Source organism: Orbilia oligospora, assembly GCF_000225545.1.
Source record: "Orbilia oligospora ATCC 24927 unplaced genomic scaffold scaffold00043, whole genome shotgun sequence".
NCBI classification, from domain to species: domain Eukaryota; kingdom Fungi; phylum Ascomycota; class Orbiliomycetes; order Orbiliales; family Orbiliaceae; genus Orbilia; species Orbilia oligospora.
Genome location: NW_011645600.1, coordinates 2550520 through 2572349, shown reverse-complemented (window position 1 = coordinate 2572349; position 21830 = coordinate 2550520). Strand labels below are relative to the sequence as shown.

Genomic DNA, 21830 nt, shown 5'->3' with positions numbered 1-21830 from the left:
CATTCAGTCACAGCTAGAACACTTGTTAATGATTATTGCATACTAAGCAGCTAGCATCTTTAGCTTAATCCTTAACGGGTATTTAGACACAAAAACTAGGCCCCGTTATCCGAGCGTTAGATGTAGCATCGACAGGGCTAATGACCATTGTGCATTAAGCCTGTAGAGATCAAGATAATCTAACTGGCAACTGGCTACTGGTCAGTTTCGAGTCCAAAGAGGAAGAAATGTCTGACTTGTGTTGTGCCTTGCCAAACAACACATCGGTCAACACATCTTGAGCCCCGCCGCCACTATCACCAACCCTCCAAGTCCCAAACCGCAGAGCTCAAGTTAGGCTTCGCTCACTCTCCATCTTCCACCGTTTACCACTGCCATCATCACCACCCCTTCCCGTCCGATCGTCCCAAAATGCGTCTCATCAAGCAACAAGTCGAGCGCGATGGCAGCGGTACTGTCACTCTCTACCCTGAGGAGCCCGAAGACATGTGGCACGCCTTCAACCTCATCCGTGTCGGTGATACCCTCCGTGCCTCTGCCGTCCGTCGCATAGTCTCCGAGTCATCCACTGGTTCTACGTCTTCCACACGAGTACATATGAACCTTACGATCACGGTCGACAAAGTTGATTTTGACAGTCAAGCTGGACAACTTCATATTAATGGACGGATTAGCGAGGAGAATAAGTATGTTAAGATTGGGGCCCACCATACTTTGGATTTGGAACTTAATCGGAATTTCACGGTTGGGAAGGCTGAGTGGGATTCTGTGAGCTTGGGGGTTGTGAGGGAAGCTTGTGATCCTGCTGAAAAGGCAGAGATAGGAGCTGTGGTCCTACATGAAGGTATTTACCTACTTATGAAAAGCTATTGTAAAATCAGTTTGGATAAGTTAATGACTTGCCATCTTCATGAATAGGTCTAGCCAATGTCTGCTTGATCACAGAGCATATGACCGTCTTGCGCCAAAGAATCGACGTCTCCATCCCTCGAAAGCGCACAGGCTCCGTCACAGCCTTCGAGAAATCAATGGAAAAATTCTACGACACAATCTACCAATCCATTCTCCGACACCTCCCCATCTCGAATCTGAAAGTAGTCCTTCTAGCATCGCCGGGGTTCTTAGCAGAGTCCTTACAGAAGTACATCTTTGCGGAGGCCGTCAAGACGGATAATAAGACGGTTATGGGTGCCAAACCAAAATTCGTTACAGTACATTGCTCAACAGGGCACGTGCATGCCTTGAATGAGGTTTTGAAAAGCCCTGCAGTTATTGCAAGACTAGCAGATACAAAATATGCTAAAGAGACGAAGGCTATGGAGTCATTCTTTAAGATGATGCAGACAGATGAAGATAGAGCTTGGTATGGACCGAAAGAAGTCGAAAGGGCAATAGAAAAGGGCGCAGTTTCAACATTGCTAGTAAGCAACAGCTTGTTTAGAAGCAACAACATGCAGGAAAGAAGGAGGTACGTCAGGATGGTAGAAGATGTAAAGGCTAGCGGTGCAGGAGAAGTTATGATCTTGAGTAGTATTCACGAAAGTGGTGTTAGACTTGACGGATTGGGTGGAGTTGCTGCGATATTATTATTTCCTCTACAAGATCTAGACGAGAGCGATGAAGAACAAGATGAAACAGAGGAAGGAAATGAGGATAATGAGAATTTATAAAGCTATATCTTCATTCTATCAAATCTCGAACCGAGTAATCATCAAATGTGGTGTTTTGTGCCGTCAGATACTACCTTTGCCGCACTGCCGCATATAAAAGCAAGAAATCCAACATCTTTTCGTTCCGCCTGAATTGAAGTGGATGCATCCTCGTTTGCATGATTTAACCACCACGCCGCCATTATGCATCGTAAGCTCGCATGTTTCTTTAAAAAATCTATCAAGGTTCCCTGTCTATAGCTAATAAGGTTTAAAAGGCATCCCCTAATCCGACCTAGCACCAACCACAGCTAGCAAGATTGAAGGGCTATAAAAGAGCCCCACCATCCCCACTATGGCTGCTTCGATCCCTACTGTCGCCCTGATCTCCGGCGGCAAAGACTCCTTCTTCTCCCTCCTTCACAGCAACGCCAATGGATTCCAAGTCATTGCACTAGCAAATCTGCATCCTCCAGTGGTTTCTTCTTCACAAACCTCCGACCATGACGACTCTGACGACCTCAACTCATTCATGTACCAAACCGTCGGTCATACGGTTCTGCCACATTACTCTTCAATACTAAATATCCCGTTATATCGGGCGGCGATAACAGGTAGTTCTGTCAACCAGGACTTATCTTATCATCCTAACGCTACCGCTTCCGTTAATGGTGGTAAGCAAGAAGAAAATGAAGAGGTGGACGAGATAGAAAACCTCTATGATCTTTTACATTCGATTAAACTGAAACATCCGGAATTGAGAGCCGTTTGTTCGGGAGCTATATTGTCTTCTTATCAGCGGACACGGGTGGAGAGCGTTTGTCAACGGTTGGGATTGATATCGATTGCATGGCTATGGCAAAGAAAGCAGGAAAGAGTTCTACGGGAAATGGATGTGGTGGGGCTTGATGCGAGGATAATAAAGGTGGCAAGTCTAGGACTGGATGAGCGGTGGTTAGGGCGAAGTGTGGCGGACTTCAAGACTCGCATGGCATTGGAGAACATAAAGAAGAAGTACGGTGGGAACGTCGCTGGAGAGGGAGGGGAATTTGAAACGCTGGTGATGGGATGTAAAGGGTGGGGAAAGAAAGTAGAGGTTCTGGAGAGTGAGATTGTAAATGAAGGTGGTGGAGTCGCTTGGACAAAGTTTTTGGAGACAAAGATTGTGGATGCGGAACATGAGGAGATGACAGTGCCCGAGAAACCACCACCACTAGATGGGGAGTTCGAAGCTGTCTTTGAGTATGTGAAGGAGATAGAGCCGTCGATACGGGATAAAATACAATCACCGACACATCATGCGGCTACAGAGCCATTCCGAACGACAGCCCAGGTCTCTCCACACAACATATACATTGCCAATCTTCACAGTGTCATAGGGGGTATCGCCGAACAAGTCAACTCCATATTCTCACAGCTTCAAGAGCGTCTCTCAAAATCATCTTCAACTCTTCGACAAATAACATCTACACTACTCCTCCTTCGCTCTATGGACGACTTCCAGGAAATCAACAAGGTCTACTCATCATATTTCACCGGTTTCCCCAACCCCCCATCCCGAGTTTGTGTGGCTATTGGGGATTCTATGCCGGGAGATATTGGTGTTCTGTTATCTGTGGTAGTTGATATGCCGGAACCGGGAGATAAGAGGCAGGCGTTACATGTACAAAGTAGATCATACTGGGTGCCTGCGAATGTTGGGCCCTACAGCCAGGTAATTGCAGTTGGCGGGGTGGTAAGTGTGGCAGGAATGATCGGATTAGTCCCAGAGAGCATGAAAGTTTGGGAAAGTGAGGGAGTAAGAGGGGAGACCGTATTAGCTTTGCAAAGTATGGTTAGAGTAGGGAGGGAAATGAATATTCATGGAAAGTGTGGGTGGTTAGGAGGTGTGGGATTTGTGGTTGACGATAAGGACGTTGGGGTGATGAAGGGCGCCTGGAAGAAATGGTTTGAGGGGCTTAATGAAGAAGATGACGGCGAACTTGACCAAGACGTTGATGAGAGTTACTTTGAGAAATCAGACCAGGACATCACTTCACCAGTATCATCAGGGGTCTTTACATCTCCTCCATTGGTTATTGTACAAGTTCCGCAGTTGCCCGTTGGGTCTCATGTTGAGTTCGCATGTCAGGGAGTGGATTCAACCTTCCTAACCAGAGCGGCGGCGGCGGCAGCGGATGAAGATGATGAAGACGACGAGGAGGACACAACTGCACTTGCACAAAACCCATCAACATTACAGATCGAAACAGATTCTTCGAAACCACACGGTAATAGCTTCCAATATCACTCAGTCTCATTCGGTCTACAACAACTTATCTGGGGGGTTTCAGATGAAGAAGGAGGTGATCTCGACCAACTTAAAACTCTTGCAACAAGAATGGTGACTTTGCAGAAAGCCGGATATAAATCAGTCAGCGTGACATTATATCTAAGCACGGATCTGTGGGCGCACGCCGACAGCCTAATTAGACATCTTGCAGATGTTGGACTTCCGGGCGTTTGTTGCGTTCCAATATTCGGGGTCTGGTGGGCTGCGGACGATGATGTAAAGAAACAATGGGAGTATCGGGTCGGGTTCACGATCAGGGCTGTGAAGGGTTGACAAATCCAATTCTTATGATAGCTTTTTTTCTCTTCTCAGAGCTGACTTCATGTCCCTTCTGCCCGGGTGTCTACGGGTTCGAACGTTCTCGGGTTCACGAGGAGAGCAGAAGTTTACTCAGTCCGCGTACATGTATACGTATGGTATGATTTGGAACAGATCTGTATCTTTTGTCATGAGACGTATACATGTATAGAGAGAGCGATTTGATACCCTATCTTCTTTATCAAAATTAACTGACTAGCTTGAATCAATCAAGTTAGGCACCCGTTCTACCGCACTAGCAGTACTGATAAGTCATAATCGATTCGCACTATATTGTGGAGATGGCTTCGCAATGTCCCCTACCAGCTACTTAATTTCAAAGCGAAGATTGCCAATACAATTAATATATAATTACATAACGAGTACCCGGCGCGAGTCGTATGATCCAAATTACGACCAGCCTTTCAAGCACAGGCCACACCGACTTACCAATCAAAACCTCGAGTCTATATTCTTGTTTCTCTGTTTAAGACACAATATGTCTTGTCAAGTTGAATCCTGCGACCAATGATTAAAATGGAATCCGAAGTGGCTATCACCGGAAAATCCGCACTCGGGTACCCGAGTACTCATGTACCCGAGTGTTCTTGGGCTGCCTTCTAAGGCGCAGTGTCCCCACAGCCAGCTGAAGACACCGGGCCCAGAACTTGATATAGGGTCGCACAAGCTTAAAGTTTTTCGCAATATTTTCTGTCAGCTGCATGCGCAAACGCAAGTTTATTAAGGCAGCCTCTTTTCTCCCCGCCCTCCCTCGCTCCTAAGCTTTCCGGCTATCGACGCTGCGTGTGCGCGTGCGTGTGCGTATGCGTGGTGTGTGGTGCGTGAAATAATAAACATATATCATCCGAAGATGTGCCAACGTTCACAGGAAAAGATTTTTTATGATATGAAGCCAAGAGAACATCTCCAAAGGCCAAGAATGTCGCTGCAACCCCTATTGGCACTTTCGCTGAGATGATATGATAAGGGATTGATAATTTCCGCTTATTCTCCAACAGCGAAAACATATTAAAACAGATGCAGTAACATCTGCGAAGGTTCAGTAATGTGGATGCGTTGCTGTTGTGAAATTACCACACATACGTATGTAAGTACTCAGTACGCAAGGACACACTCTATAGCTTTACCCCCTATAGCTCCGTGGATCCAGGCAGGCCTCGAGTCGACCTCAAGGGATTCCTAGGTTAGGTAAGTACCTAGGTATGTAAATATTTCCTTGGTTTTGTTGCCAGCCTCGCGCGCGCAGAGGCAGTGAGGGGGGAGAAGAATGCCTAGAAAAAGCTTAAGCCACCGTGTGCAAGTCTCCTGCAAGGACAAATAATGTGAGTGAGCTCTTAAAATATATCTGATATGAGAGCTCAAACTCAGATATTTTGGCCGACGGAAAACATGTATACTGCGGAGGACTGCGCACGATGTACTCCATACACAACCATCATGTTACATGACAGAGGAAGCGAGGTCTAATTCTGATGAACCTAATCTTCTCGGCAAGCTAAGATATCTAAGCTAGCGAGGCGGGTCTCTATTTTATCTTTAGGTGAGTTAGCTTGGTCGTTTCAGTTTTCTAGTCAACTGTTTCTATAAATTGTTTCGTCAGATTGACTAGTTAGACAGGTACACGGCGAGTAAAGGAGACGGAGTAGTTCGGTTGTATGCAACGTTCGGCTGGTGTGGATTACCTAACTTAAATATGGAGGAGAAGGCTTACCTAACTCACCAACCAAAGAATGATGAAGCTTAGTTTCATTTTAAATCCTGAATTGGTGTGTGGTAGATAGCATGCTTCCCGTTTGGTCGATTGGTAGACGGGACGGGCTATCAAGGACATTAACCCGTTGACCATATGAACAGGACCCATGGCCATGGCCATGACCAAATGTCGATTACGACTATACTGCCAGCAGTGCAGATTATCGCAGGTTGCGAATACGAACCTTGCATATTCTTGCGGGCGTTCGATTCAGTATATTTCCAAATACTCGAGGATTCCTTCGGCCTTTCTTGTCAATCTTTGATGCACAATCGACCCCCAAAACGGTTAATTGCATACGAGTATACGGGCAGCAGTCCGAGGCAAGTCCAGCGACGCAGGGCAAGGGGGCTTTCTTTCCCAGTCCAGTCCAGTCGAGCTCTTCGAGCTATAGCCTAGCCCTGCATGGGCTGGGCTTTTTATATGCACATTCTGTTCCATCCTCTCCCAGATTCGCATTTTTGAACAGAGTGCGACATGCCCAGCCATGCCGAGAGCAGGGACCAGTCCTGTATATCAGTAATCAGAACCATGCAGGCCACACGGTGCTTACTCGCACCCCACCACATCCGGATAAAAACAACGGGCAGACCCGCTATCATACCCTCCGAATATAGTAAGACGCACACCTAGAAAAGACGAGGGCTTTAATAACTAATCGCTGTGATGGTGGCCAATGCGAAGGATGTACATACTGTGTGGAAGCTGGAAGTTGCTGGTTGCGAGTTGATTGGGAATCAAGGTTGGGGGACGCCGGCAAGTTCCAGCCTGTTGGACGTCAGGCGCAACACAAGCGGAAGCTTGCATCCAGGACGCCGGTCTCTGCGAACATGCATCTGTTGCAGCGAATATGCAATAGCAGTGTGGGATGGGTGGGTTATATGGGTCTTCCTTTCTTTTCTTTATTTCTTCTCCTTCTTTCCTTTTTTCAGTCTTTCGTTCCTTCCTTGGGTGGGACTGGAAACCCTGTGAGATGCACATTGCGGAATAGTTTCACCAGCAGGTGATAAATTTGTAAATGCTCTGTCATGTAAGTTACCAGTCCTGTTCCCCGTGATATTCTGACCCACGTCCGCGTAGTAGATAAAGACCTGGCGTTTCCCTCCCCACCTTTAATCCGGTTCCAGATCTCTTGGTTTTTCTCTACCGTTCATCTTTGTTTTTTTTTACGTTTCTTCATGACCGTTCTTTCATTTGATTTTTTGTGATTTTCTTTTAACATTTCTAAAGGAAAAAAGTTACAACATACGGATACCCAACTATATTATTAATACGCCTGTGTGTAAGAATATTGGAGGATAGAGTACATGCAACGGGAATCATTCGTTTGATATCTTGTTAAGAAAGCTGTAATTCCGATATATCCGACGATATGCGTCGAACGTTCACAACATTCGCTGGCTTCGCGGCGCTGGCCGCAGCGGTCGCCCAGCAGGCCTCCTCAGTACCTGATATTGCCATAGCACAGTTCGGCCAAACTTGGTACGTAAATTAGTTTCTTTTTAGCTCAAATTTAACGTATTTCATGCATTTTTTCTAACTATTTAATTGATCGAGCAGGTATGGACCAGACGGTCCATGGTCCGCCGCAGAAGTCGAGGTGGGGACCCCACCGCAAAAGGTCTACCTCACAGTCGCAACCCTCCAAGACACAATCCTTCCTATCACCCCGGACGCTTGTAACGGAATTAAGGCTTGTATAGATGGTCGCGGGAGCGCATATAACCAAACCTCTAGTTCGACATGGACACCTACAGCGGACCGAGATACGGAATTAGGTGCAGATATGTCTGCAGGCGTTATAGTAAACGGGCAGGCATATGGCATTGAAGTCCGCGGTGTTCCCGGTCAAGATACGGTATCCATTGGAGGAATCCCGGGTATCAGAAACGTATCTGTGGGGGCGATCCGGAGTACAAGGATTAATAACGGTCTCCTGGGGTTAAGAAATGTTACACAACAGATGTACCAGCAACGATTGATCCCTTCACCATCATGGGCTTACAATACCGGATCCGGGGATGGGTCGAGATTACCACAGTTGGTATTCGGTGGCTATGATAGATCGAAGTACCTCCCTGGTTCGGTTCAAAATCATACAATGATCCCAGTAGACAACGGGAGGCCAACAATGAAGGCAACCCTTGATTACTTTTTTCTAAATATCACTGGGCCAACGGATAGGAGGAGTTTTAAAACAAATTCAAGCCTGATAGACGAGCCACTCGAAGTTACCATCGATAGCTCGACTCCTTACTGCTGGCTACCCAGGGCAATCACGGACAAAATTGCGCAAAGCGTTGGCGCAGTATGGAATGAGTCTATCGGAGGATCTGGCTACTATGTCTACAATTTGTCAGCGCCAGCATATAAGAATTTAGAAACTGTAAGTCTCTCCGAATTTCCCTCCTAATATATGTATTCTACAACCATAGAAGAATAGACGCTAACACCAAGCTACAGTCAACTCTGGCATTCCATTTCAACGGCACAGGCGATTCCTGGCTCTTCAACTCGATGACTGTTTGTACGTCGAAATCCCTTTAAAACCAGTTGTGGATCTTTGCTAATTGATATATTAAAAAAATCACAGCCCATTGGTTGTTCCTGGCAGCCCCAACAGAGGGGGTTGACCCTGCCTCACCATTGAGATACCTTCCACTCAGACCGGTTGATAATGCCAGCCGTTCTGTCCTAGGCAGAGCTTTTCTCCAAGTGCGTACATGGATATTCCTCGTATATACGTATTACACACAGTTTTAGTCTATAAGAAATCAAAAAACTAATCTTTGAACTCTACAAACAGCAAATCTACCTGACAGCCAATTATTACACTAACACATTCTCTATGGCCCAAATTGACCTCGACTCACAATCAGCCGCTCAATACGTCCGCGTCGAGGCCCCGGTTCCACCGCCACTACCATCTCCTTCACCGCCTAGCTCGAATAAGCTATCTGATGGCGCCATCGCTGGAATCGCCATCGGAGTCGTAGCTTTCGTTGCTATAATACTAGGCCTAATATTTTGGCAGGCAAAGAAGAGAAGAAAGGTAGGGCCACACCATAGATTTATAGAATTGCTGGTATAAATATATAGCGCCCCATTCTTTACTATAAGTTCCGTGAGAGAAATATGTTGTTAACAAATCATCTTTTTTCCTTTTCTTAGGCTGCGGACCAACCTGTTCCCACACCACCAGATGCGGATAAAGTTTACCCAAAGAACGGAGTATACTATCGCGAACTTTCAGCAGACGCCATGGGAGGCCAGGGTAGAATGGTACCACCGGTGGAGTTATATGCACCGAATTACCCTGTAGAAGTTTCTGCAGATACAGGGGAAATAAGCAAGTGATCTATGAATTACGCGTTATGCTTTTGTTCGTTTTATTTTTTAGCTATTTCATTGACTTGTTATTCTATATTGTGGGTCAATAATACTCTGGGTCATATACATATGCATAGCCAGCTGCTAAGGGTTCTGTCTTTTTTTTTTCCTCCTTAGATGTATGATAGCTTAATTTATGGATGGGTTTCTTTTTCTGGAGCTTCTTACAGCCTCAGATTCCTTTTAACACCCTCTTCTATCCTTCTTAGCTCACCGACTGTCTGGTTTTCTTCTAGTTCTAATTTAGAGAATATTGACTAATTTTGGTCTCGTTCCCAGACGTCACAAAGGGCAGCAGTTTGTTTGGACTAATCTTGTATGTGCGTAGTTTGAGGATATAGATTGTTAGGTTCAGAATAGTCTAGAACCGAGATCTTTAGAGATTAGTGCAGAGGCTGCATGCATCATACTGAGACCTCTAGATATATATATTGTGCACGCTCGAAATGGTGTTTTGGAATCCCGTTTGAGTCCGAATTAGTAACAAATCTTCGCCTCTAATCATATTCTAATTCTTATTGAAGGTTATATATAAAACACCGTATTATAACAAAGGAGTTATACTCATGCCGCATCAGTAAATTCGAAGCCCCTCTTTCTGGCACAGTAAGTTTATATACCCACCATCAATTCATTCCACCAACGAATCATTTACTTCATAACTTTATAAATATAACTCACATTGTCTCGAACCAGACCTCGCAGCATAATTATATAAGATAATAAAGGGGATTTCTACGAACATGAGAACTCAAGAGTATAGTATCCCAAATGTATCAAAATTTTCATGTAAACATTAAATTTGTCTCATACCCAGACCTGGAAGATATTAAATGGAAAACCAAGCTCTTAAACTATATTTAAAACCCACTCTACCGACTTTGAGTTATACCGAACATTTACGCATTTTACAATCGACCTAGATTGATCTAGCCAACTAATTGGCCTGCTAATCAGTCTCTTGGTTAATATATTGGTTGGATTATATATCTAGGCTGATTTATGTAGCTACATACCTTTAACCAACCTATAAACCACTAACCTACGTAACTTCAAGTTAAGTATGTATAAACCACCAACCTGTACACAACCAGTCTGCAAACCATCAGTATGTAAACGAGCCTGCAAACAGGCTTATAAACTATTGGTCTGGGAATAAACTTGTGAGCAAACCTGACAACTACTTTAAATTTGTAACCCAGCCCAGTTTGAAAATAGATAGGCTAACTTAGAAATATTAATTTACAACCCAACTCGGAAAATGTATGAGTAACTAATCTGACTCAAGCTTGCAAGACAAATTGAGTGATATCATGATATCATCAAATGTGGTTGAGGAGCCCACTTTTTCCGTCAGACATGTACATAGAAACGAGTACTTCAGTAGGAGCTCGAAACTAGAACGCCCTGGTACAGTTGGAAATTTACAACAAAAACAACAATTTAGCTCAGCCTCAAGTTCGAAGTTCGAAGTTAGGTTAACGTTTCTAAGTCGCAATGGCGTTTGTTTACGAAATAAACCACCTTCCAGGCCTGGGTACGAGACAAGTAAAACATATTAAAACAAAACTTTTGGCTCCGGTACCGGTATACCCGTGTATATATAGTTTCGTCGCTGATCACATCACTATTATAATATTAACTTAAGACAGGCGGCACTGGTCTTGTTCCCAGACGTCACAAATGGCAGCACTTTGTTTGGGGCGGCACCGATGACCGGACCAGGACCGTGCCCTTTTATCGTCCCCAAGGCAAGCACAGGCTGAGTTCAAACCCGTGGCGTTAGTCTAGCTCTTATGTGTCTAGGTTTTGTGTGTTTACATATATATGGTCTGACTTAGTTGTGCCTTCATATTCCTAAACTCCGAAACTAGACTGTCGGATTTTAACTGGCTCTGAAAGGATAATAACAACTGCAATTTCCAACTCATTATGTATACGCCACAATTAACAAAGAACCTACATTATTATTCAGATTCGAGGCAAAGTGTTTCACTACATGCTAGCCCATATTGCTACCTGTGGATCCAGAGGCTAGTAAATCCAATTCAGTTAAATCATAAATTTATAATTTACAGCATGCGTGCATGTCCGCTCTAAATTCAGACAACCGTTAAGTATTTTAGGTGACCAGCTGCACATTCGAATTCTCTCAGCAACCCCATTCCATATTTAGGCCTTTCTTCGGACTCCAGTAAGTATACAGAATTATTTTCCATACCTAAGGACTTACGGTGAGTGCAGAGTATTCCCCTGTTTCTTCCTGGAAACCCAGGCCTGATTTCATATACACAGTGGGTCATCTTGTAAAAGTACCATATATATAGCAATCTTTGGTGTACCCTTAAAACCCAGTTGATTAGAATCCATGAATTGTGCTCCCTTCCCCAGAAGAGCAGTATCAAAGCTACCATGAACCGCCTCCAAATCTTTCTAGTCGCTCAGCTTCTTATTACGGGGGCCTCCCCAGCCCCATTAAGCTTTGATGTAAGTACCAAATATGAATGATCACCCCAAAGTTTGTAGAGTTTGGGGGTTATACCGGCTCGGTTATATTAGAGGCCGTAGGCAGGCCTAAAAACCAAAATTTACACACGACTGACAAGCAATAATTACGTACTTCGTGATCTAGATTTCGAATTCAACCTTGCAAATTACACAGACGCTAGAGAATACCAGATCCCTCATAATCCCTATCACCACTGTGCAAGTTCACGGTACCAAAACCGAATCCGTAGATCCCGCCAACGAAACCCCAGGGCCGGAAGACAAGACGTCTAAGGGATCTACTCGTCCCGGAGCCACTTGTTGCGAGCCTGAAAAAAATACAATCTCTAGCTCCACATCATCCTCAGATAGACATGAGCTCACCGCGACACCACATGCAGCGGAGGAATCAGCTATCGAAAATAATTTAGTCAGCCAATCTCTCGCAACACCATCCGGTTCTGAAATAAAACCGTCACAAGTGATGCATGCAAATGTCCAATACACGCAAACAGTTGGCGAACCAAACATAGACGCCCCGTTTGAAAGTTCTGAGGGAGATCAAGCGGTAGCCACAGAGCCAATTGTAAATTCCAGTGTAGCTTTAGCGCCACCAGATTCTAGAGACAAAAGATATGGAAATGAAATTGGCCCTCAGTTCTTCTATGAAGCCGCACCAATCGTAAGGTGTCCGTCAGCTGCTACTATCCTAAGCAGGGCTGAAGAGCATAGAAATAAAAACTGGCCGAAAATTGGTACCGGAAGATTCTCCACCCGCCCAGACTACGCGAAAAAAATAGATGTGGACGGGTACAAGAAAGTTCACGATGCATTGGTTCTAAGAGTTTCTATCTGCCGCTCGTGTTCGTGTGACCCGGACAATCCTGAGGCGGGCTTACGAGAAGGCCCAGGACCAAACTCAAGATGCACCGAAATTACAGCTCCTAGATGCATGGCGTGGTTCGGCTGCACCTGCTTTGCGCGGCTGATACAACCCCTTCCGACGGATGCATCCGGTACGCATTCTCCTCAGGAATGGCAGGATGCTATAAACAGTATACCTCCCGCGATAATGTACCATAACCACGGATGGACATGGCAAGGCCTTGGAATGGGAGTGGGAGCTCCGGGGGGCATTTTGCCGCCGGAAGAACCCCCCGTATGGGGTCCAGATGATCTAGGACCTGAGCATCGGACTCTAGAAGACGAAGCCAGCGAGTTTGATTATCTTTTTGGCCTACTTCATGATTCTTCCAGTTCGGGGGGGTTTAAAGATCGCGGCGGCAGATGGGACGGTGGACGGGGCGGTGGCAGCTCCAAAGGGGGCTTTAGTGGGTTTCATGACAGAGGTGATGACGGCGCTGGAGCGGGGGTCTACAAACGGGGAGCCTCAGAGGAACAGTCGTCCACAGCAGATAAATTGTATCCGGGAGCAAGGAACTTTAATTAATTTTAGCCAACCTTCGACTTAGAAGAAATATGCTCCAAAAGCCCCTCCATAAAAAAGATTCTCTTTTAAAAGGTCCAGAAACCCCCAAAGAAGGTACTCCTCAATGTCTCACTAAGCTTCCTTTAAAATATATATATATGTACATTTAGTCCACTTTATAGCTCTTACCTTTTTTTCCATATATGCCAATTTCGTATCATATCCCTAATATATTAATATTCTTCACTACCTTAAGTTTGTGACCAAGGCACACAGTCCAGTTACTTGTATGTGTTGAGAGTGTTGGAAAGACGTTAGAAAAGTTGGCTGAGTTACACAGGTATATTCCACCCTAACTACAGCCAGCCGCACATGCACAAACCATGCAATGATCATGATCATGATCTCTGCCCTCACCCTGCGCCTGGTCTCGAGGCTAGATCATGATCGATATCTATCCAAATCGCATCGCATGCGCATCGTTCACATTAAAACGTGCCCTCCGACGATTAACCACCTTCCAGGATCGTCTTCAAACTATCCCCTTTCACAACTTAATTTAATTTATCCATGTAAGAGCCAACAAATGCAAATAATGTCTACATAGCTCCAAGAAGCTGGCATTAATTATATTAATTAATGTGAATTTGCGGACCGGTCCCAGAATTAATTTAATGAATTTAAAGCTGTCCGATTGGAGGATTTAGATCTATAGATTTGAATCTTTAGATTTTTACCCCGTTTCAGTATAGATATAGATACTTATATATACCTCACAACTAGTTAAATTTACTTGTTGATGTATTCTTTTGAATGTTATTTAATTATAAAATCTTTAAGTATAGTATCTTTGAATACACAAATACGGATTGTAAATGTGACGGTTCAACTTCATACTAGTTCATACCAGTAATCTTCTCCCTAGATCTGTATACATAGCTAAGCTCGTGCGGCGCCAGTATCCGTACTGCAGTTCTCTCAAACCAGACTTCGAAAAAAAAAAGTGTGTATACTGCAGTTGATTATATCAGGATGCTATTAATCACCATAAAATCAGACAAATGTTCCTTTATACATTATCCTGCTACCCCATATCGAGGAAATATAATTCAGGTATCGATATTTTCAGCCAAATAAAATTAAGCGCTATCGAATCAAATTAAATATGGTCTTTCAGGGCCCCTTCAATTATAAAACTTAGGTTTAGAGTTATAGACTTATTTTGCTAATCAATTACAGGTCTAGAAATTGCCCTTTGTGATGTCTGTGAACGAGATTAGTCTAGAAGGGGAAAATGAAAGGAAAAAAGGGGGAGGGAGATCTCGAGAAAGGAGGTTATATCATCAAGGTTAAGTGTAAGTGCGAAAACGCTTGTATTGATATATAGGTACCCATAAACTTGTAAATTTAGAGGACTCGGGGCCAGAAAATCAGGGTAGAGATAGTGGTCTCGTCCCCAAATATCCTGAAAGAACCTCGGATTCATCAGAAACCCGAAGCGAGGTAAGAAAGTAAGAATTAGCTTACACGATTAGAATATATATATATATGTATATATAGAAGAAAGCTAGAAGATAAGAATAAACCAAAAGACTTCTAACTCCATATAACCTCCGCCTAAGTTCAACAAGCAAAAGTATACTTAATTATGGTCTGGAGGCAAGACGGGTGCAAGTTCAACTTAATTATCAAGGAAGGAGTGAAAAAACAAACCAAGCTTATCTACCAGCCCAAGAAAAGTTGGATGGCTTTTCGATAAATGTCACTGCAGCGCTGCTGAAGAAAATAAGGGGAAAGAAAGAAGGAAAGGAAAGGAAAGGAAAAGAATTAAGAAAGGAAATACTTGATCTGACTTAAACCGATAGATCGAAAACTCAATTAACTACGATCGTGATAAGAGAAGAGAATCATTCATTTGTAGATATCAACCTCAAATCAACCAAAGAAGACCCAATGAAATATGCATATATGCAAGACCATAAATTATTACAATGGCCGTTCACTCATCGATCCCGAGTTTTAATGAACATATATATCAGTCCGTACGATAAAGGCTAAAGTATCAAGATGTAGATGCAAGACCAGATATTCACAAAAAAAAACCATCTGTGAATCGGTATCAATGCAAAACCTAAAGGGATATTTCCACGACAAAACTTAATTGAAAAAAAAAAAAAAAAAATCATGATAAGCAAAGCGCACTAAAACATAAATAAAAACCAAACCTCATCTATAGTCTTCATAATAATCTCCTGGTCTCCTCCCAGGCTGTTGTGTAAATAACCCACTCCCCGCCGGTGCCGGCGCTCTAGGGAATCCCGAGAACCCACCGCTTCCCCCTCTACCCGCTAAGGGACCTCCCCCGCCGCCAAAGCCCGAACTACTAGCAATGCTAACAGTGCTAGCCGGTGGACTAACCGTCATACTCCTAACTTGTTCTCCAACGGGTGTGGTCGGCGTGCTCCGTATCTCCTTCCTAGGAATAACCATCCCTGCTCCTTCCATAGGCATAGGCATCGGGTTTCCAAACGGATCAAACATCCTCCTATCCATCCTCCTTGATTCTAAATCTTCATAGCGATTCGAAAAACTTGACATATCTCCGTTTTCCCTCCGGCTTCTATTTTCAGCAGCGGTAGCAGCAGCACTAGTCGTAAGAGCCGTGCCAATAAGTCCTTCCCCAAATCCCTGATGAACCGGCATAGGCGGTAGAATCATACTCTCCCTACCACCGTTACCCACGGGACTGTAAGTACTAACACCCTGTTGTTCCGCATATCCAAACTGGAATGGCTCATCTTCGTCGGCAAGTGGACTCCTGGTATGAACGAATCCTCTATCCCTGGTAACCGTACTTTCCGCAATACTCTGTACTTCATCGATAGGCGGCAACGGTGCACCATGTTGATACGGCACATATCCCGGCCCTCCGGCACCACCACCACCTAATCCCATCAACCCGGCTCCGGCACCATAATAACCTGTGTCGACCATCGAATTTCTGGATTGATAAGGGTTCTGTGAATCATACGGATCGCCAACAAGTGTATCCCCGCTTCCATCGCTGCGATTGCTCTTGGAAACTCCAAAGAATGGAATAGTGGATAGCCACATTCGCTTCTTTTTCCGTTTCCCCAAGACACCTGCCGCAGCACTAGCTTCGCCGACCGCAAGGGCGCTGCCGCCGAGCGACGGGTTATGCGCCTTAGAATACCTCCCACGGCCACTTCTCCTACAGAAACCACAGCAGAAAAATAGAAATGCGAAGATTCCAGCACCAACAACTATCAGTCCGCCAATGGTAATAGTCGGAATAACCCATCTTTTGTTCTGATCCGTGATGAATGATGATGAAGAATCTTGTTCTGAGCCAGTAAGAGTAGGAGTCGATGTTGCTGGTCCAGTTTGTTCGCTACCTCTGGTTCCAGTGTCTGTGGTTGATGGTAAAGTTGTAAATGTCGAGTCCCTGGTTGTAGTTGATTCTGAGTCCGATGTAGTTGTACTTTCAACACTACTGGTTGTCCTCCTCGATGTGCTTTCCGACGTTGTCGTAGTTTCTTCCTCTGTACTACTGCTACTGCTAGATTCAACCGTAGATGTCGGAACTGAAGTCTCACTACTTCTTATCCTCGCCTCAACATAAACATTACAACCGCCGGTTCCCTGAAACCAATTCCTAAACTCCTGGGACTCAAAGTCGGACGTGCAGGTACAAGTACTGCCTTCGTAAAATTGCTCCACCCATGATGATTGACAAAGACAGTCGAGACTGGATTGACCGGAGAGTGTGCAGTCGTAATTTGCACTCCAGAGAGGTTGGCAACGGTCGATGCAGGATTTTAGATATGGTGGGAAATAGCTAGATATTTGGGCATGTGTCAAGGTTGGTAGTAATAGAATGAAGAGGGGAGAGAGTAGGAGTTTATGTGGTTTTGAAGGGCGGTGGTGGGTCATCTTGAGATATTGCTTTGACCCGATGGGATGGTGTCTGGAAAACAATGAACAAAATAACTCTAGGGTTTAGTTTGAAAAAAAAAGGGTATGGACGGATTTTTTTTAGTAAGGAGGTAAAGGCGGGTAAAAAGATTTGATTTGCAATTCGTCGTAAAGGATGCTGTGCCGTGAGGTTCAGAAAATTGAAAAGCGTGGGTATCTTTTTTGCGAGTAAGACTTCGATTGTGTGGAAGGCATGCAAACTTGCAATAGCGGCAAGAATTTGAATATCCAAAAATAAATAAAAACCAAGAGCACAGAGCGAAAGTGGGGAGCCCAAAAAGAGACGGCAGTTTCGTTAAAGGTGCGGATTAATTAATCGGATTTGATTCGAGAAAAGTGGTTCGGTAAGCCCGTAGAAATCAAATGTAGAATGCAGTATCGTGAAGAGGTCGTCTGTTAAGGGTTTCATGATTCGACGTTCTCGGGTTCCATCGTTATGTCTTAGGGAAAGCAGTTTATGTCCCAAAAATGCCCGGGACAGTCAGAAAGCGAAAGACGAGGGTGGAAAAAGAAAGAGGAAGAGAAAGGAAAAAGGAAAGAGAGGAAGAAATCCTCTTTCGATCTCTTCCTAGTGGCGGCTGAAACTCGAAAAAAGGTACCGACTGACTACCACCAATCCTTCGTGGAGCAGCAATCAATAAGAAGCAGACCCAGCAAGTCACGGAACCTGACGATGAGAGCAAACAAGAACTAGGATGACGCACGGAAATCAAACTGCCTCGTCACACTGCAGTGATTTCGGGGAGAAGTTGAAGAGTAACAGTTGTTGATGATGAGCCGTTCTCTGCGCCCGTTCCTGACGTTGGGGTAATAAGAATCCAAGAATATGTAATTATTGTATGGGGGTGGGAGTATCAAGGGAATCCTGTCAGCCTTCGAAGGGGACGTCTTATGTAGAGTATCGCAGCGTTATCCCACCAAAAAGAGAAGGGAAAAAGTGGGCGAACAAACGAGAGCGAACAACTGTGATATCTTCAAAAACAAACTATCTGGTATCTTTGATATTGGCGTAAACATAAATCGTAAATAACCCAAGCGACGTTAGCTCGATCCCGTCGGCCCAGATCTAAAGTTGTTGGATGTCGGTGAGATTGAAGATGTTTGGAAGGGAGAAATGCGGCTGTGCTCTGTTTGTATCGAGAAGGAGCCCTGCTTTTTTCGCGCCTAGCAACACCCAACAGAGCCGAAAGGAAGCTAAGGGAGCTGGGGGGGTCTGCGTAAGCTTGGGTCTTGCAGCTGTTATTGGTGACACTATGTTGGTTGGCTGTCAAGTTTACTCAAGGTCGTATCATGCACTGATGGAATGTTGAGTTAGTGATATTGATTATAGAATCAGATCCGTTTGCATGTTAACATTTTAATCACTTCGTTATGGGCATCGAGAAGTTAAGGCTGATATAACCACGAATCCCCATACGAATGCAATGGATATTAATGCTGAGAGCTCCATGAAAACGTCAGTGAAGATATTAATATCTACCCTTCAATCAATCAATCGAATCAAATCAAAGACAGTCGCACAATGCACCGCTTCGTCCTGTCGACAGCTGTCTTTTGCGCCCGTCGCCAGGCGGGATTTCGAAGGCGAAAAGGAACAAATCCCACAGAAAAACCTTGGAGGGGCCAAGAGGATGTTTCTATTTTCTGCTCTGCCCAGTTAAGAAAGTCTGGGGATAATATCAACCAAGGGCAGGGATGTCCGTCACAGATAGCGTGATTTTCGCGCAAAGCCACAGTTGAAGCCGGGAAAGCTCCAAGGTGACGAAGACCACTCGAGGATTGACTGGAAATGTTGCAATGGAGAGGTCGCATTGGCCACAAGCTGTTGAACTCTTCCACGATGCGCCGATGCTCTTTTGCTGGATTGAGAAACCATGGGAATTGCCGTCAAGGTCCTCGGTCTTGAGCCTTGGTGCACAGAGCTGCTGCGTATGTATGGTGTATGAAGCCGGTGGGGTCCTGTCAACTGTAACTCCTCTGCGACAAGAAACTAACCCGGGTTGAGAGTTAGCCTATCATCGGGCCAGGTACGCCCACTTCGACTCCTTGCATTCCATTCCCATCTACCGAACGCCCGCATTTGATGTTTGTTAACTTTTGCGGGCAAAATAGCCATGACAACCAAGCTAGCCTTCTTGCTTGTGATTGTGACTAAAGATGTTTTGCCACATGATCATGAACGTGTGGCACTGTGCACACCATGTGGCTGGAATTGACATTATCATGTGGCTGGCATGAGAATGGAATATGGTGATCAAATGACAAAGTTTTAAAGTATTTTAAGAAAAGAATAACATTCAGAGATAAATCATCCCAAAGACCCTTGTTTTCAGAGGTATGATATATACCTAATAGATAGTGTAAAATGCAGAATATCATTCTTATATTGCGCTGGCATGCAAAAAAACCAGTCTGCTTTTATGAGCATCGATATAGCTAAACAATGTGACCAAGGCCAGGGCATTGTAAGTACATTGTATTGCAGAATACACCTGCATAAGGCCAATAGTACCAAGTATACCAAGAGCATATCGACGAAATTCATGCATGGAAGAATAGCAGAGGAAGGCCAAATATAAGAAAAACCCAAGAAAACGCCTTAGCGCCATGGACATAATGAAAGATCACACCGGCCTGCGCATGCTCAAAAACATCACAAGAAAGCATCCTCACACCCCACTATCTTACCCCGCCCGTTCAACTTACCCCCATCTCGCCCCATCATGTTTGAAACCAAATCATCTCGTAATCCCATACCTCTTTAAGGTATATAGAATTTGGACTCTCTTTTCTTCCCCTTTCTCCATAAACTCCTCTTCGTGCTCCCAAAAGATGTCCCACGGTGTTTTATGATTCCCTGCCCTCACATACTTATCGATCTCTGGCCTCTTAAGCAGAACCTCGATAGGTGCGCTACTCCTCCCATCAAACATACACCAATGTAGCGCCGTGTAACCTCCCGAATTCTTCGCATTGATATTCGCACCAGCCGATATCAACATCTTCAGGATCCTGACATCAGCATTCCAAGATGCCTTCCAGGCCGCAAAGTGAATCGGAGGCTTCCCGGTTATACTCCGAGCTTCGATATTTGCTCCATTCTTGATGAGAACGGATGCAACTTCTGCGTTGGTTTGACGGGCACAGATATGTAGTGGAGTAATGCCCTCGAATAATGTGGTTTGAGGGTTTGCACCTCTATCGAGAAGTAGTTGGGCCATCGGTGCAGAGTACTTCGAATGGCTTCCTGAGACGACATGGAGGAGGGTTGTTGCCCGCCAGGCGTACTGGGGCATCGGTGGGTCAAGATCATAGTATATCGGTGACTCACGTAGGGACTGGGTCGCACACCAATCATTGGAGCAGATGATAGTCATCAAGGGAAGGTTGTCGGAATCCAAGGCGGCCTTTAGGGCGTAGAAGATATCCTTTTGGCGACCAACCAGGATTTTCCCGTCATGACCAAATGAGAGACGGTATTTTTGCATGTCAGCTATGAGCTTAGCTTTGGAAGCCTCGGATTCCTCAGTCGTAGGGGGGGTTGAGGACTGTGAGACGGTTGTGACTAGTAAGATAGGGTCTTCGGTATGAGATTCATGGATCAACGACTTGTAATATTGCGCTTTAGCGGCCTGTGTAGTGTTTCCCAGATCCTCAAGAGTACGAGCAGCAAGAGCACCAAATTCAGATTTGTACTTCTGCTGAGTGTCTTCCGTGAGGAATTTCTCGACCACGGCGAGGCCTCGTCTAGAATTCGTATGAGATGCCTCGTAGTCTCTGAGTTTATACAACGCCACCGCTTTTGCATAGTACGCCCTGGCCGACATTTCCGGTTCCGAAGTCGACTGGTGCTTGAAATTCTTGAGGAGATCGTGAGCTTCCTGCCATCGTGCCTTGGAGTTGTATGTCATAGCCTGTAGAATCTGCATATCGGGATTTTCATCGATATTCAGATCCTTCAGCAAAATCGACAAGTGATTTTCCGCTTCGTCCCACTCTCCGTGCGATAACCCGTCGGCAACTTTGGATCTATGGAAGGATATTTGCTGCTCCTGGAAACTTGCATCGTCATCTTCATCCGCGACGGATTCGGGACTTGTCTGGAAGCCCGTTAAGCTGTCGACTTCAGAGATTATATACATTAGAAACTTTCTTTAAAGAAAATTTGATTTCAAATGGTAGAAATGTGTCGCATTCCTTGGGCAAAATTGCCTTTTTAACAAAATGCAAAAGAGTATTCCGCACGGAGGGGGAAAAAAGAGTCATCAATGCTTACGGTCTGTATTGTTCGTGTATTCAAAACCCGCACTCCCCGATAACGGGCCATAGTGCGACCGAGAGAGATCGTTGGATTGAGGACACTGAAGGACCTGTGGATGCTGTTGTTCGCGCGACAGCCTCCCCTCACGGTCAAAATTCTCGACGAGACCTGCCATTCCGACAGTCAGGTTCGGCGGGTGTCACCTAACTGGACTC

General features: G+C 44.9%; 6 protein-coding genes across 6 annotated transcripts; 4 read left to right on the top strand and 2 right to left on the bottom strand.

Moving 5' to 3' along the window:
• Nucleotides 1–411: 411 nt before the first annotated feature.
• On the top strand, nucleotides 412–1670 carry AOL_s00043g761 (uncharacterized protein; the record flags this gene model as incomplete). The annotated part of the gene is made up of 2 exons (XM_011121247.1): nucleotides 412–844; nucleotides 919–1670. 2 exons carry the CDS (start codon nucleotides 412–414, stop codon nucleotides 1668–1670), a joined length of 1185 nt encoding a protein of 394 aa, XP_011119549.1.
• A 334-nt stretch (nucleotides 1671–2004) lies between these two features.
• AOL_s00043g760 (uncharacterized protein) lies at nucleotides 2005–4254 on the top strand (the record flags this gene model as incomplete). The annotated part of the gene is made up of 1 exon (XM_011121246.1): nucleotides 2005–4254. One exon carries the CDS (start codon nucleotides 2005–2007, stop codon nucleotides 4252–4254), a length of 2250 nt encoding a protein of 749 aa, XP_011119548.1.
• Nucleotides 4255–7424: 3170 nt separating this feature from the next.
• AOL_s00043g759 (uncharacterized protein) lies at nucleotides 7425–9409 on the top strand (the record flags this gene model as incomplete). Its single annotated transcript, XM_011121245.1, has 6 exons — nucleotides 7425–7534; nucleotides 7613–8438; nucleotides 8516–8579; nucleotides 8646–8767; nucleotides 8859–9104; nucleotides 9224–9409. 6 exons carry the CDS (start codon nucleotides 7425–7427, stop codon nucleotides 9407–9409), a joined length of 1554 nt encoding a protein of 517 aa, XP_011119547.1.
• A 2445-nt stretch (nucleotides 9410–11854) lies between these two features.
• On the top strand, nucleotides 11855–13379 carry AOL_s00043g758 (uncharacterized protein; the record flags this gene model as incomplete). The annotated part of the gene is made up of 2 exons (XM_011121244.1): nucleotides 11855–11929; nucleotides 12075–13379. The coding sequence occupies 2 exons, from the start codon at nucleotides 11855–11857 to the stop codon at nucleotides 13377–13379; spliced, it is 1380 nt and encodes a 459-aa protein (XP_011119546.1).
• Nucleotides 13380–15584: 2205 nt separating this feature from the next.
• Nucleotides 15585–17312, bottom strand: AOL_s00043g757 (uncharacterized protein; the record flags this gene model as incomplete). The annotated part of the gene is made up of 1 exon (XM_011121243.1): nucleotides 15585–17312. The coding sequence occupies one exon, from the start codon at nucleotides 17310–17312 to the stop codon at nucleotides 15585–15587; it is 1728 nt and encodes a 575-aa protein (XP_011119545.1).
• A 2780-nt stretch (nucleotides 17313–20092) lies between these two features.
• AOL_s00043g756 (uncharacterized protein) lies at nucleotides 20093–21790 on the bottom strand (the record flags this gene model as incomplete). The annotated part of the gene is made up of 2 exons (XM_011121242.1): nucleotides 20093–21477; nucleotides 21631–21790. 2 exons carry the CDS (start codon nucleotides 21788–21790, stop codon nucleotides 20093–20095), a joined length of 1545 nt encoding a protein of 514 aa, XP_011119544.1.
• Between the last annotated feature and the right edge of the window lie 40 nt (nucleotides 21791–21830).